This window comes from Fukomys damarensis, unplaced genomic scaffold, assembly GCF_012274545.1.
Source record: "Fukomys damarensis isolate Sample0158 unplaced genomic scaffold, DMR_v1.0_HiC HiC_scaffold_26, whole genome shotgun sequence".
NCBI classification, from domain to species: domain Eukaryota; kingdom Metazoa; phylum Chordata; class Mammalia; order Rodentia; family Bathyergidae; genus Fukomys; species Fukomys damarensis.
The window spans coordinates 14,090,297-14,106,628 of record NW_022900938.1 but is presented as its reverse complement, the minus strand read 5'-3'; the positions used below and the strand labels follow the sequence as shown (position 1 = coordinate 14,106,628).

Below are 16,332 nucleotides of genomic sequence, written 5' to 3'. Positions count from 1 at the left end.
TTTCACCACTTGCCTTGCAAGCGCAAAGTCCAAAGTTTAAACCTCGGGACCAATAAAATAAAATAAAATAAAAGTGGCCTTTGGCTTTCAAAATAAATATTTGGAATAAAACATAAATATATCAGTAATTGAGTTTGATGTGGTTTGTGTAAAATCTTATCTTTTAAAAGATCAAGTGAGTATTCATCCACTCTCCGGATCATGCTATTTTCTAAGCCCTCCTGCCTTGCTGGAGGAAAGAGAAAAGAGTTTCAGTCTTCAACTTCAGGACGAGTTGAGAGAATTTTTCAAGTCTGACACCTCAAGATGGAGAAGAGAGAACAGGACAGGGAGGAGGATGCCTGAACAGCTTCTCTTCCAGACTTGAGAAACACCCATTAGAGCCCTTCTCGGGAACTGTGTGCCACACAGCATGTATTTGGAAGTGACACACGGAGCAATTCTGGTCGTTTCAAAATTGCCACCATGCTCCAGGCTCTGCTCAGTGGCTCCACCCAGCTCCTCTCTCCCGATCCCGAAAGTTCCAGCACGCTGAGCAACTGGGCAGTTGCAAAGTGAGAATTTCAATCAAGGTATCCTAACTTCAAAGTACTTCTCTAGATGCAGTAAGTCATTCTGAGTGGTAGATGGTCTCAAGGCGCTATCCCCAAGGAAAAGTGTGGGCAGTTTTGTTCCAGGCATTGCATGACAAGAGCCACTCGGGACAAGATTCACTGAGCGGGGGACCTAAAGCCAACCAAGGTGAGCTTCACGGACTTAGATCAATGTATTAAAAGAACATCAGACAACTTCTCCTATTTGCTCGATCTTCTAGTAATTCTGAATACACTTACTGTAGGCAGATGTTTGATCTAATCGGCCAAGCAGTAAAAGAAGTAGGATAGGTAGGTGCAAGTCCAGCAGGGAAAGAGATAAATGTGTACAGAGAGGACAATGCAGTCTTTGTAGGTGTGATGTTTTCTGAGCTTCATGATTTTCTTTAAAGTTTTGACCTATCACTTGAGCAGTGGGTCATAGGGAAAGTTTTGGAACTTGGATTTTGTTCATATTGATCTGTTTTTGGGTCAGGTTCTCCCAGAGTCAAGTTATCATTATTCATCTCAAATTCTGCTTTTCAGTGCTAGTGAAAGTATACTATCTGTAGGAAGTCATGCTTCTCCAGAACTACGAAAATAATGTAGAAATAAAGACATTATGGTGAACCCCATCAACTTTACTTACAAGCTTTATTTACCGTTTGGTGTAAACAAATACTTTGTTCCATTTCAGATTATTTACTACTTCCGAGTTATTCTACCCTGCCCCGTGCTTGCTGAGGGCCTCAGTCTGACCTACAGACCTGACAGCCATCCCTTCCATGATGCTGAGTGTAGGGGTGGGTGGTGGCTGTCTGGAAGGGGCCACAGTACAATGCCACCGCGTCGTGAGAGGCGACACTCCTCCCATCCCTGGGGGCCATGGGAAGCTCTTTTCTATGGCAGCTCTCATTTCTGGATCCACCTCCTCATTAGTCCATAAATCCTTTGCTTTTGGACAAACTCCCCTGAGCACACTACACCTTCTCTGTCTACGGCCAGCATCTCACTAAAACATAGTGAAGTTTAAAGTGGAAACATAAAGATGTTTGCATTTTACCTGTGGAAAAACATTTTTATTCATGGCACATGTTGAATACTTGTCATAAAAATATTTCCTAAAAGAAAAACTAGGGAGGGGCTGGGGATTTAGCTCAGCGGTTCGTTGGCCTGCCTTGCAAGCATAAGGACCCAAGTTCAATCCCCAGTACCAAAAAAAACAAAGAAAAACTAGGGAAATCAGGTAATGTAGAATAGTTTTTTCTAGATTACAGGATATGGAGGACTAGAGTGGGAGGAGGGATAAAGAGAATGATCTAAAAATGAGAAATGCAGGTTTCTGGTGGAATCATTCTGGTTTTACTTGTAGTCCCCATGAACTTTTTTTTGGTACCAGGGATCAAACTCAGGACCTTGCACTTGCAAGGCAGGTGGTGGAACCACTGAGCTAAATCCCCGGCCCTAGTTTCCATAAACTTTTAATTTCAACTGTCCTCCAGGCCTTGTTAAACATTATTAATTTCATACTTTTCTCCTGAGAAGACAAAAATTAGAAAATACCTTATTTTTTTCTACTGAGAATCACATACCTTTAAACGATTACCGTCAAAAGGAATGCTGTTTATCCCTTGACCATTCTATACTTCCATTACTCCATTGAAATTCTGGTTTTGTAAGAAGGACAAATGAAGTGGTAAAGTGACAGAATTTGGGGTTAAGTCGGGACTGTATTAAATGGGCTGACACTCAATAGACCTCAGTTTAACAAATAAATAGTAGTAACTGCCATATGGCATGCCCTACGCCTTCTTAAAAACAATGTTAGGACACGTTTACCTTTTTATTTATGTATTTGTGATGCAGCAAATCCAGCCCAGAGCCTCACACATGCTATGCAAGTGCTCTGAGCTCCATCCCCAGCTCACCGCATATATGTTTTTATCAGCAAGTACACAGATAGAAAACGTGTAACTTGGGGAATTGATTAAGGGGATCTAAGGCCCAGCTCTGATACTTATATATCTCTGAAGTTCTGAATCTTCAGGTTTTTTTCATCTATAAAACAGGAATAATAGGGCCAGAGATGACAAGTGCAAGGTCCTGAGTTGGATCCCTGGTTCCATAAAAAAATTTAAAATAAAATAGGAATAACAATATCTACTTCACAAACTTTCAAAAAATATATAACACGTGTGACTTTTGTATAGCACTTTGCCACTGTTAGACACAATTATACTAGAGATCATCATCAAAGCTATGACTATAATGTTTTTCTTAATACTTATACAGCTGGAACCATATTTTTCAACTCTACAGGATGGATTTCAGTAACACTGTGTGGGAAATCTCTGCTTTATTTCATTTTAGCTATCTTCTTGAATGCCTTATTAAATACATTAAAATTCATAGAGCTAAATATTAGCCTTGAAATGATATTTTAAGTCATTTTACTTGTTGAAATGCAAATAATTCATTGGAGAAGGCAGTAAGTACTGCTATTTACTCACAGTGATTGTGACTTTTGTGTTTGCTTTCTTAATAGGTACCAGATGTGGAATGACATGGGTCTGTCCCACCCCACCCCCAAATGCTCAGGGCACATATGGCCCTGAATCAGATTACACTGCATGTGACACAGTAAAATACTCAAGTATTTATGGAAAAGAGAATCCAAGTTTGCTACTAAGTTTTACTAGTTCACCCAGCATTCATCTGGCTTTTTAAAAATGTAGCTAACAAAATTAAAATCCTGAAGATAAAAGTTTCGGTTGTTTTTCGTTAGGTCTATTGGTACTTTTTATGTATACAGTAGTTATGTTCATCCTTGGGCTGGGGATTTAGCTCAGCGGTTCGTTAGCCTACCTTGCAAGCACAAGGACCCGAGTTCAATCCCTGGTACCAAAAACAAAACAAAAACAAGTTATGTTTATCCTGGGATCCTGTATCTTTATATGATGTATCTTGGTTCTTTTTTGGTACCGGGGATTGAACTCAGGTCCTTGCGCTTGCAGGGCAGGCGGTGGAACTGCTGAGCTAAATCCCCAGCCCTTGGTTCTTATTTTTATGTTTCAATTTTGAATGGAATTAACAGATCTCAATGCTACTGATAAGGATGCACATATATTAAATGTTTAGTGGCTTTTGGAGTTAGTACCAGCAAGAAAAGCCTATAGAGAAGCACTAACGAGATGTATTTGCACTGTGGCAATCAGAGTAGATGGGGCTTTTGTAGCCTGATTAGAAACATAACCGTCACGATAAAATCATGCCATCCCCCAAGAGATCTGAACATAATTTATGAAGATATTATAGCTATCAAACTGAAAAACCACTTCAACTTTAGAATTTTTTTTCTGGGTACCAGGGATCGAACTCTGGTCCTTGAGCTTGCAAGTCAGGTGGCGAAACCACTGAGCTAAATCCCAGCCCTCCATCAGAATTTTTAAATAACTGACAGAAACTTCTTAAGATGAGCAAAATCACCAGTCCAGGTCATTCAAAAGGAAGGTGGTAAAAACACTGCTGAAAGTGAGAATCTGGCCCTCTCTTGTTTTTGTTTATACCACAACTGTATGTGTATTAAGCATAAACTGGGTCAAATCCCTAAATAGAAACCAATTGTGATTCCCCTGCCCCTCATGAAAGAACATTTCAGGGCTGCAAATAACCATGTTTTTGTACATCAGAGTCTCATCAGCAGGGCAAAAGTGCTCAGAGTTGGAGACCCAGGTTTCATCCCCCATTCCCAAACCACCCCACCCCAGTCACCTAAACGTTCTTACTATGCTCTGGAAGAGTTGAGGACGTTTTGGGGGTTTGAGACATCGGTGCTCTGAAGTCTCCCGTGGTCAATTCTTACCCTTCTCCCCAGAGTTAACACGAAAAGGTGAAAGGACTCCAAAGGGCAGAAGCTTAAACTAAGGCATAAACACCAGCCAGAGAGATTCTGGGTGCACGTCCCCCAGGTGTGACCCCGGCTATGTCACCCAAACTCACCTTGCTTTAAACTAGAACAGCAGCACCTGGAAGAAGCTGTCCCTGCACTAGCTTTGGAGAATGCAGTTGGAAGAGCAAACAGCAAACCTCTTACACAGCGACCATGTGGTAGACCAAAGACCTCATGTCCTCCTCCAAGCGAATCTGGGACTTACTGGGGCAGCTGGCGTTTGGAGACAATCATAAGGTGCGAATGTGCTATTGCTTCTAACAGACAGAATTTAGATGAATTACTCTTTACCAACTTAGAAAGATTTGTTCGGAAATGAATTTCCTCCTTGTATGACTGTCTTTATGGAAGGAAATAGAGCCCATTTCTTCACAAGTGTTTCATTTTCAGCACACCATCGCTTAGAAATGTGGTTCTACTAATAGCACACATGTAAACTACAGGAATGAGGCTTGCGCGTGATTGGCACAGAGCCCAAGGAACAACGCTGGAGGAAGGAAATAAAAATACCACTGTTTCCCACAGTCCCTGGGCATCTTGCTGTAGCTTGGGTAATGAGCATGTATATTTGGTTCAAATGTCAGAATAACTTTCTCCTGACAAGCAAAATTCCTTTCATTAGAAAATTTTGAGCATTAAACAGCACAAATCCAAATGATAATGACGAGATCTGTGTGTAAACCTGTAATTTAGTCCAACTCGAGTGTGTAAGTGCATATACATACAGGTACACAAATACAGACACAAACACACACCAAAAAAAATATTTTTATACATTTCACCATCTTGTAAATGATGGCGTTTTGTAGATATCTACCTGTTTTGTTTTGTTTGGTTTCTGGTACCAGGGATCAGACTCAGGCCCTTGCACTTGCGAGGTAGGCAGCAGAACCCCTGAGCTAAATCCCCGGCCCCTGTACCTTTTTAAAGTAAAACCCTTAAGCCCATATATACACGCTTTTCCTGGCCAATACAGAAGTACAATTTATTATGAAAGAAGAGGGAGGGGAAGAGGTTTTCACCAATGGGTTTATTTAGAAGGAAGCAAATTAAACAGAACTAGGATTGTTCTGGAAGGAACTGGCAAGCGGCACACAGAGAGGCAGCAGAATGGAAGTAAAATAAAAAGTTTACTCCACTGATGGGGATCGAAGACACCCAATGGCGGTGCCCTGATCGACTCCCCATTGCGTTGCAACTCCTTCTTTATAGGGTTTTACAGCCTTGATCTTACTCAGTTGGTTAACATTGCATTTTCACAGCTCACATTGCTGATACCCAAAACATGGTGGCCAGGCTATTGAATTTCAACCTGGATGCAGTTCTCTGTCAGGGAAGTTACCTTTAAAATTTATTCAGTTACCTATTCTAGCCAGGGGAAGGGAGCTTGTTTGGTCAACAAAGCTAACAATGGTTCTTTTCACTTACAAAACTTTTGGGGGAGACTGGGTGTCTCTGGTGGGGGTTAATTCTGAACTAAGCAGAGTGAGGGGCAGAAGTTATCTTATATTGTGACGTTTCCTAAGTTTTCGCTATTAAAATTTTCCCTATCGGGATGACAACAGCAGATGTCTAGTTATAAGTCAACTCCCTAAAGCCGATTAATATATTCATGAACAAACTGAATATACTGCCAAAAGAAAAACGCTACTGTTAATGCCCCAAAGGCTCCTGGTTTCACTTGTGCTTCTCAATCAGGCAAAATGTTCTCTCCTCGGCTACCAGCACTATTTATTTTGCTTCCTGCCAACCTTGAAAACAATTCATCTTGTGTGTCGTTGCCTCATAAATGCCTCCTGGTGCTTGATTGCTTTGCCTGTGCGGCATTTGGCTTCAAACGGCCATTTTACCTTTATAAGCACTTAGAACTGTCTAAGCATGAGGAGAATACCCAACCAGCATTCGAAAATAAGGCTGTAATCAGAGCTCCAGAGGATGTTTTACAGCCTACCTGGCTTTCTGCATACACCAGAAATGTCGCTTTACATCCAATACCGCATTCCCGGTCTGAGAGCAGAAGCGGAAATGAACATCGGGGACTCCAGCAAGGAGGCCCTGGTATCAACAAGTTTAATTTATTATTATTGCAGAATAACAGTTTTTCCATGATTAGTGAAAGAGAAAACACATAATATATTTAGGGATTTAACAGGTGGGGGTAGAGGGAGGAGAAAAACAGAAAAAGAGAAGAAATACCAGTTACCACGTGATTTTTGTAGTAAACAATAGAATATGTCGTGCAATAGTGCAATTTTCCTTTGCTAGTCCAGCAACGCAAGTCTTAGTAGAAGGCCACTGATGTCACTCTGCATTTCAGGGTTAGTTGCGTGCTTGCTGGGGAAGAGAGGGCCTGCTGGACTTCTGATTCTGGGCCGGATCACTGACGCTAGAGTCACTTTTACTCAGGCCAAGATGACGGAGCTTCATATCCCAGCGCTGTGAAATTCAAGAGAGAAAATAGCCATACGCACGTATCACCACGGTCACCATTTCCACAACTAAGGGCTGGGTAAGTCTGCTGAGTCAGTCTAAAGCATTTTACTGCATTTCCAAAGCTATAAAATCTATATCCTAGGGTGACAATGAACCTGATACTACGTAAACAGAATGCTCTAATTTCAAAATGCACAAAGTCATCCATCGCTAATGCAGTCAATGATTCTTTCATATCAAACCTTAAAACTAAAATTTCTAGGAGCCGGGGTTTTACTTCAGTGGTGCCACTGCCTGCCTTGCAAGCACAGGGTCCTGAGCTCTATCCCCAGTATCCCAAAAAAAAACTCCTACAATTTCTCTGTCAGTAAATGGTGATCCAATATCTACCAATATATGGGTGTTTCCAAAGGTAACACACAAATGGAGGATTTACACAGAATATTTGAATGAAGGACTTTTTTTTTTCACTTCTTTCTGAAGACACCCAGCAAGATAGCCTTTTATATTTTCCGGTACTAGGGTAGCAAGGATCAAAGTCAGGACCTTGCACTTGCCAAGCAGGTACAGCACCACTGAGCTACATCCCTGCCCCTTACAAGCAGCCTTTTAAAACCTGTTTGATTTCAGCAAGGACAAAAAAAAAAAAAAATGGCAGAATGATGTACCTAAAATATTTTTCTAAGTAATATCTCTAAGTGCAGCAAAGAAAACAAACAAGATCCTGTCCACATTCTGAATTTTATAAAGCAAGCATTGCAATGTTTTTAACAGCTTGTCACTTTGACTAATTTTTCATATCAACAATATTATCTACATGTAATATATGAAACTGCATGGAAGTTATATGATGGGAGTGAAGCTAAGTGAGTAAGAATGATAGCTATAGTTCTCAAGTTTCAATTTCGGAAATCACTTGCAGATTTTGTTAAAAATGTAAATTCCTACTCCGTAGGCCTGGATGGGCCCCTGGATTTTCACAGCGGACAGGTCCCAGGGAGCAGCCCCATTGCTGGCCAGGGAACTTACTGCAGGTAGAAAGATGCTAATACCAGACGGCCCAAGTTCAAATTCTAACTCCATGACTTAATGCTGCAACATTTCTTGAATTTAACAGACTTGTTTCCATCATGTCTACAATGGAATTAATAATATAATCTACTCATATGATTACTCTGAAGATCGAAGAAAAATGAATAAAATATATAACATACAATAAATTAGGTATTGCTATTTTTCTATTACTGAAAGTGTCTGTATTTTAGCACATTTTATTCCACAATGTTATTATTTCCATTTTTAAAACAGTCTGATTTTCCCCAAAGTAATCCAAATATCATGGTTTGAACAATCTACTATAATAGAGACAAGTAAACTATCGTTTTCATGGAAAAACCATAAAAATGTTTCCTTTAAGTACTTGACCTATCTACTTAGAGCCAAATACAGCTGAGAAAAGCAACTCTGATTAAATAAATGACTAACATCCTCCATAAAATCATTTTTACATTCTCCAGTTGACTAGAAAACTGAAATAAGGCTCTCAATGACTCTGGCCAAAGAAAACTTTTCTATCCAAACACTCTGGCCCTACGTCTGTACATACAAATTAAAAATTGTTCAAATTGTTAGTTTATCTCTCCCATTATTACGTTTAAATCCAGACTGAGGATGTAAACGATTTCACAGTAGCTGTGAATTCTCTACAGAAAATAATGGGAAATGTGTCCACTTACTGAAGAACGGGACAAACAAGCCATGTGTCCCACTGACAGCACAAGCAGCGAAGCTTGTTACATGCTCTGCAGGTGAGATGTTGTAAGCTCTTCCAACGGGCACGGGAATTTAGGACAAATTCCTGTTCTGCATTAGCAAGTAAAAACCAAGCTGAAAGGACTTCAGAGAGTCCAACGTACTAAAGAAAAGCCACTTCTTCTTTTTTTTTTTTAATCCTTTAAAAATTTTTATTTGTATCTAAATTAATTACAGGTTAATTTTTAAACCTCCCACATAGCTGTCATCCTAGTTTCCCTTTACCCTATAGAGAAGTACTTTGCTTGCAAGATTCCATATTTTTTTTCAGCTTTAATTGAGTTTATTGGTACATTTTAGGGATACAGTACAGTTACATTCATTGTTGGGATCTTGTACCTCTACATGACAAGTCTTGATTCTCATTTTTTCCCCTTACCCCTGCCCTCCCTTCACCCCCTCCTCCCCTCCCCATCTACAAACACTTTATTTTCATCTTTTCATTATCTCACATTATTTTCTTTTCCCTTATTACCCTTCCCCTACCCATCCCACCTTCCCTACACCTTTAGCTCCTTTCTTCCCATTTCTAAGTGTCAGTAATCTTATTAGGATCCACTTCTTTAGTAAACACAAAACTAACAGAAGAGAGGTGGAAACAGAGAATGCCCACAAGTCTGCACTACAATGCAGTGTACTGGGGGCGGAGAGGAGCTTACCAGCCATGGCCTCTCCCTCCCAAGTAACGCCCTCTACATTTCTATAGGTCACTTAATTTCAAATGTCTTCGGTGTCGAGTGCCAGATGTATAAGATCAACTGCCCGAGGGTGTTTAACTTATCCTGTAAATGTTTCCCAAGCCTTCAAACTGGCAGAGGGAAGAGGATGTATTATGCTTGGTGCAGTTCCCACCCCCACTCCCACTCCAAACACACATCTTTTGAGTTTCTTTATCCTTCGTGCGCTTCCCCCAACATTCTTTGCCTTAAAACAACTTCACTCATTGCGTTAAGAATGAAACCTTCGATAATGGAGTAATTTACTACTTGATTTTGGTTAAGGTATCTCCAGGATCTAAGAGTGAGTGGATTAAAAATAAAGCTACAGGCCGGGGATTTAGCTCAGCGGTTCGTGGCCTGCCTTGCAAGCACGAGGACCCGAGTTCAATCCCCAGTACTCGCCCCAAAAAATAAATAAATAAAGCTACAGGGCTGGGGATTTAGCTCAGTAGCACTATGCCTGCTTTGCAAGTGCAAGGTCCTAAGTTCAATTCCCGATACCAAAAAAAAAAAAAAAAAAAAAAAAAAAAAAAAAAAAGCTAGCTAGCTAGGTGATTGTTCCAGACCTAATTTGGTCATATCTCTTATACAAAGATGACTGAGGCTGCCCCTTGTCTATAGGAATTGGTGCCTGTGCACTGGACAACTCTGTTCTTTCCCTACCCATGTTTATTTTCCCCTTCTCACAGAAGTGTAATTTGTTCAAGGAAACGATACACCTAGCTTTAAAAACAACCCCCCGACAAAATGCATGTCATTTCTCAGCCTCCCTTGCAGCTAAAAATGGTTGCAAAACTAGGTTTTGCCCAGAACTCCTAAGAAAAGGTTGCTAGATGGAGATCTTGGAAATCCCTTTTCCCTTCCCTTCCTTCTGCCTGATATCAAATCTGATGTTGGCGGCACAGCAGCCGTCTCATGAGCTCCAAGGAAATATGAGGATGAAAGCAGTAACTCACAAACTGACAGAGCATCAAGCTCTCAGAAGCTGTGGTCCTATAATGCACAAACCACTCTACTAAAACCAGAAGAACTACTTCTGGAGTCATTATGAGAAGTTACAGCAAATACAGTTGGATCCTGATATGCAGAGTGAACTCATTCCTTGAAACAAAATAAGCACCAATGATAAACTCAGTTCATAGAGTAACAAGTATGAAAATACACATATTCTCATATACATGAGGGTAGTTATTTAAGTGACAGTTGGCTGTATTCTGCTTTTGCTTTCTCTGTACTGTATTACTTTGAATGAAATATAGGTATAGGTCTGGGGATTTAGCTCAGTGGTTTCACCGCCTGCCTTGCAAGCATAAGGGACTGAGTTCAATCCCCAGTACCAAAAAGAAAAAAAGAAATATAGGTATAGTCTTACCTTAACTTTTTTACCAAGTCGATCTTTCCATTTCTCTGCTATGGAGCCTTCCACTAAGAGTAACCTGCATTTTTTTAAACAAGCAATCAGTTTTGAAAGATTAAAGCACGTTATTGAAAAATACAAGCAGTCTATGCCAAAAAAGACTTAATACACTTATTCTAGAATAGAAGAACTAAGTTTGAAAGCAGTAACTTTTAGTTATCCGGAAGTCAAGGACTCCTTTAATGAACAAATGAAGCTATGATCTCTCTCGCTGGGAAAGAAAATGCATACCTGTGAGCTGCACATGCCTACTTTTCTACTCAACATATGGAGCTAACAGATTCAGTTAAAGCCTACCTATAATCTGCAAGAAGGCAGAAAGACCTTACTGCAAGATCTCACCACAGTCAGAGCTCTACTGAGAAATGCAGTGGGTGCGCAGGCAACTTACTTACTCTGCCTTCTTAACGGCATGAATTACCTGGAGCGTTCCTCATCTTCGTAGCCCATGATGATATACTCCTCATTAACACTGAGGGGGGGACACAGGCAGCCAGAGCTGGTGTACAGGTTGACGGTGTCCCTTGGGATGTTCACCAGAGAGGCCTTCAGAATCTCCTTCACCTCCACCACCACCGTCACATCATGGCACCTGGTCTTCAGCTCTTTAACTTTAGCCCGAATGACTGGAAAAAAGGCCAGCATAGCTGGCTTAGTAATGCAACACACTGTACACACCGCCTCATTCAAGACAAACGGGTCAGCTTCTTCCTACTCATCTCCTGTCCATTTAAGGTTCACTGACTGGAGAGGAAAAGTCAACCGCATCTTTTTGCCTTAGATGTTAAAGAGTAAAAAGTGAAGTCACACACTCCCCCGCACCAATGCTCAGCCTGATCCCTTCCCAATTTGTGTCTGTGTGTGCATGAGTTTCATTACGAGAAGTCCATTTAGAGAATCAAAGACTGAATAATTGAATTTTCCTCCAAAGTTTCATTTTGGTGTCAGTATACTATCTTTTATACACTCTTTTAGTAAAAAGAAATCTTCTTCTAGAATAAAAGTCATCACCATCATTCCCTCCATCTGCTGGGAGGTTGCTGGGTTCTAACAGTGCTCGTAGCCGACCACCCTGCCTGTCTGGATGCACTTGGTTTATCCCCAACTTAACTCCTCAATATAAACACAGACTGCCTTCAGCTGCAAAGTCCAAGTAATTGACTTAGAACCTAGGAAGAAACATACTGTTACTGTTACTTTTCTGTATCTCTCCTTTAGACTTCTGGTAAAGGAACTTTTTAAAGGAAAGTGTCTTCCAACACTAAGAAAGAAGTAAAAATGTCAATGAGCAAGAAGTCAATAGCAGCGGCTCATTGTAACCCTCACTGCCCCAATTAGTATCCATGGGTGTTACACAGAGGAAAACACAATTTACCCAAATAAATCCACTTTTTAAAAGCGTCTTCTGTGTGAATCCGCAGATCACTTTGTCTGCAGACCTCTCCATGTGTTTGAGACTTTGGACACAGGATTAGAAAAAGTAATCGATGAAAATAGAAGTCATTTTTCTATCCCTGCCATCAACTCTATCACAGAAACTCAATATTCTGCCAGTACAACATGCATATGACAGAAATTAAATTATGGATTCATTTTTAAATCTTTAGGATAAGAGAATAGTTTTGTGCCTTATAGGTATTTCAGTCTTCAGAAAGCTTGTTGCCTTAAGAATGAGAACTTGGGGCCAGGGATTTAGCTCAGCGGTTCGGTGGCCTGTCTTGGAAGCGCAAGGACCCAAGTTCAATCCCCGGTACCCCCCCAAAAAAAACAAAAGAATGAGAACTTGGCCGGGCATGGTGGTGCACACCTGTAATCCCAGCACTAGGGAGACTGAAGCAGGAGGATCACTGTGGGTTTGAGAACAGCCTGGGCTACATAGTGAGTTCCAGGTCAGTCTCAACTACATAGTGAGACCCTGTCTCAAAAAAAACAAAAAAAAAAAAGAAAGAGAACTTGTACCAATCAAAATGTAACTGCCTAGCTGTCCCTGCCTGTTTGATTTTGCAAGTGGAGTCTTTTCCTACTGGCACTCTCTCCATTCTGTATTTTAACAAGAGATAAGACTGCTCATTTTGAGACGTCATTTGGAAGAATCAAATGATAAATTCTTAACCCCGGCCAGCAGACATTTTTTTTTTTTTGTCCTGGCTTAAATGAATGTGCTCTACAGTATTCGTCAACCACTAGAGATTAGTGAACTGTGTAAATGTTCTCAAAGTAATGATTTATTTACCCAGTGTGTCTACTATTTTTATTAGAAATTTTTAGCACATGTATCCACTCCAAAATAAATATCTGTCTAAGACCTACTTTATTACTCAAGTAATTTCATTTAACTTCTAGTTTTTTTAAACTGAATCTGAATGAGGCAAAGGTTTTATCTGTATTACTGAACTGCTCCAACCCTCACTTTGTTTCTCAACAGATACATGCAAATATACAAAATTTTAAAAATCAAAGTATTTTCCAAGTAAAAAGGTATTTCCTCTTCAGAGGTTTTCCTTCTAGTCCATCATTTGAGTGCCTGCCTCCGCTGAAGAATCTGTAGCCCCAGACATGTGACAATCCTTAAATGACAGGAAACAAGGCTAATGTTTAGCTACAAAAATAAATTTCTTCCTTTCTCTCTCTCTCTTTTTTTTTGTACCAGGGATCGAACTCAGGCCTTTGTGCTTGTGAGGCAGGCAACAGAATCACTGAACCAAATCCCCAGCCCTTCTTCTTTTCTCATTTTATTTTACAATATGCACTTAGCTATGTTCTCTAAGATCTTCTCTTTGCAGTGACTTATAACCACTGATATTTTAACTTTTAACAAAAATTGCAGCTCACGGGAGGCTAAGAAAATTAGCATGCAGAGATCCCCAGTGCTGCCCTGACACGCTCAGCAGGCCTCTCATCTTCCAGAGAAGTCACAGCTACAAGAAGGCGGTAATATTAATCTCCAGTTAATATTATGTTTATCAGAATGTCATATTGTCGGGCCAAGCCAGGTAACAAAACATCTCCTCGACAGGACACCAACCACGTCTGTTAAATGTCACTGTGCATATCCATCCATATTCTCCTTGGGTTAAAATGACTGAAGGAACCAAGCTGGGCCCCTTGACCAACCTCACGCACCTAGCTTACGCCCCTGGAGCTCAAGGGCTGCTGCAAATACAAGCTCAGACCTCTGTGTGGTGACGGACGTGGCTGTCACACAGCAACGCTGCTGCCACCAGGCCCCGAATCCAGCATCTGCTAAGGACCTTGCCCGCGTGGACTATTTTAGTTGACTGAAGTGGGTGAATGATGCTCTCAAACGTGGTCTTTTTTTTTTTTTTTTTCAGTTACTACAGATTGAATCCAAGGCCTTTATCCTGAGCTACATCTCCAACTCTTTATTCTATTTTTTATTTTGAGGCAGGGTCTCACTAAGTCACTAAACTGCCTGGCTGGACTTGAACTTTCAATCTTCCTGACTCAGCCTTCCAGAGTACTGGGATCACAGGCATATGCCCCCGCACACACAGCTTAAGCCACATTCTTAAATTGTTGAACTCATTTATATGTATGCAGGCGTGCACATGCAGCACACACACACATGCACACGCACCATTCTTCACGCAAGTGTGCTTACCATAGTTGTAATTGTTCCGGAAATAGGTCTTCTGTGTAGCTCTAACAGGCTTACATTTGCAGCGCTCTGAAAAAATAGAATGATAGGATCAGTGTATTCGAAGCAAGGGGGAGTATTTGGGGGGATTAAGGCAAATATGATTTTTGGGGGGTACTGTAGATCAAACTCAGGACCTTGTACTTGTGAGGCAGGCATGGCACCACTGAGCTACATCCCCGGCCCCAGACAGTGTGATTTTTACTGTAATAAATACATTTTCATCGTATTTTTCAGTCATACCTCAGAAAACAGAAAATACACGATTACCTCTGAAAATAGTTGATTATATATAGAGTTTTTCCTAAAATAGTACCCCTAAGAAAGCACCTTTAAAAACTCAATGGTGTTACAAGATCCCAGTGATGAATGAAACTGTACTGTATACCTAAAATGTGCCAATAAGCTCAATGAAAAAAAAAAAAAAACAGTGGTATGTGTTTTATCTGTTGTGACACAGAAAAGGGAAGAAAGAACAAAGGAGTCTGAGAAAAACAACTAAATGCTGCATTGAAAAAGTGTTTTATGTCAGCATGGGAACAAATAATAAAAAGCAGAAGCTTTTGCTGACCACTAGTGATTGCATTTTCTAATCAAAACAAGTCCTATTTCAGTTGAACCTGGAAATAAGCAGCAGCAGGAGGCTGTAGGAAGAAGCACATCCCCGAGAAGGTGTCTCGGCAGAAGGTGGGGTCTCTCACGCTGCACATGGCACCTCCCCTCCCTTGTTCTACCTATAATTTTTTTTTTTTTTTGTACCAGAGATTGTACTCAGGATCTTGAGCTTATGAGGCAGGAGGCAGAACCACTGAGCTAAACCCCCAGCCCCATCTATGTGTAATTTTTAAAATGAGATCTCTATAAAGGTCCCAATCCAATAAGCAATGGGCAGTATCAGTGGTTGTTGGTATTTTGAAGGAGGCTGACCACTCCAAAAGTAATTTTCTTATTAGCAAAAGTAACTTTCCATTTAAAAGAAAGAGGAGGGCTGGGAATTTAGCTCAGTGGTGCCGCCACCTTCCTTGCAAGCTCAAGGATTGGAGGTCAATCCCCGGTACCAAAAAATAAACTAAAATAAAACAAAGTGGAAAGTCACCTACTTCTTGACTTCTCAAATACATAGTTGTTCAATTTTATACTAAGATGTTATAATGATACACTTTTTTGGGGGGGGCACCGGGGATTGAACTCGGGTCCTTGTGCTTGCAAGGCAGGCGGCAGAACCACTGAGCTAAATCCCCAGCCCACTGATACACATTTTTAAAGATATTCTTAAGAAAGGAAAATTTCTGAAGAAATAAACACTTTAGTCTTTGATTTACAATTTATCTTCCTATGGATATGGACTTGTTTTTGTATTTAAAAATAAATATCAAAAATAATACCTACGTATTGTGTACCTAGATTGTACCAATAAACTCAATAATAATAATAATAATAATAATAATACCTACAGCCAGGCAATGGTGGCACACACCTGTAATACCAGCATTCTGAGAGGCTGAGGCAGGAGAACTACAAGTCTGAATCCAGCCTGGGCAACTTAGCAACTTAGTAAGATCTTGTTTTAAACTTTAAAAAAAATTTTTAAACCTGGGGAGGGAGCTCAGTGGAATGGCCCTACATTCAAGCACTGGCTCCAAACAACAGTAATAATACACGCAGGGCTAAGGATGTAGCTCAATATCATAGCTCTTGCCTGGCATGTGTGAGGCTCTAGGATTGATCCCAGCATCACAAAGTGAATAAATAAAACAGTCACAAGCACAGGA

The 16,332-nt window shown here is 40.5% G+C and overlaps 1 protein-coding gene across 1 annotated transcript in view; it reads right to left on the bottom strand.

Annotated features, from left to right (window-relative positions):
- Positions 1 to 5,895: 5,895 nt before the first annotated feature.
- The window catches only part of Frzb (frizzled related protein), a 50,270-nt gene continuing 39,833 nt past the window's right edge, over positions 5,896 to 16,332 (bottom strand). The window contains exons 6-9 of the mRNA XM_019209393.2: positions 14,525 to 14,590; positions 11,324 to 11,528; positions 10,858 to 10,921; positions 5,896 to 6,957 (exon numbers count right to left, since the gene is read on the bottom strand). Of these exons, the coding sequence (XP_019064938.2) occupies positions 6,841 to 6,957; positions 10,858 to 10,921; positions 11,324 to 11,528; positions 14,525 to 14,590 (452 nt within the window). The 3' untranslated portion in view covers positions 5,896 to 6,840. The remainder of the gene's footprint in view (positions 6,958 to 10,857; positions 10,922 to 11,323; positions 11,529 to 14,524; positions 14,591 to 16,332) is intronic.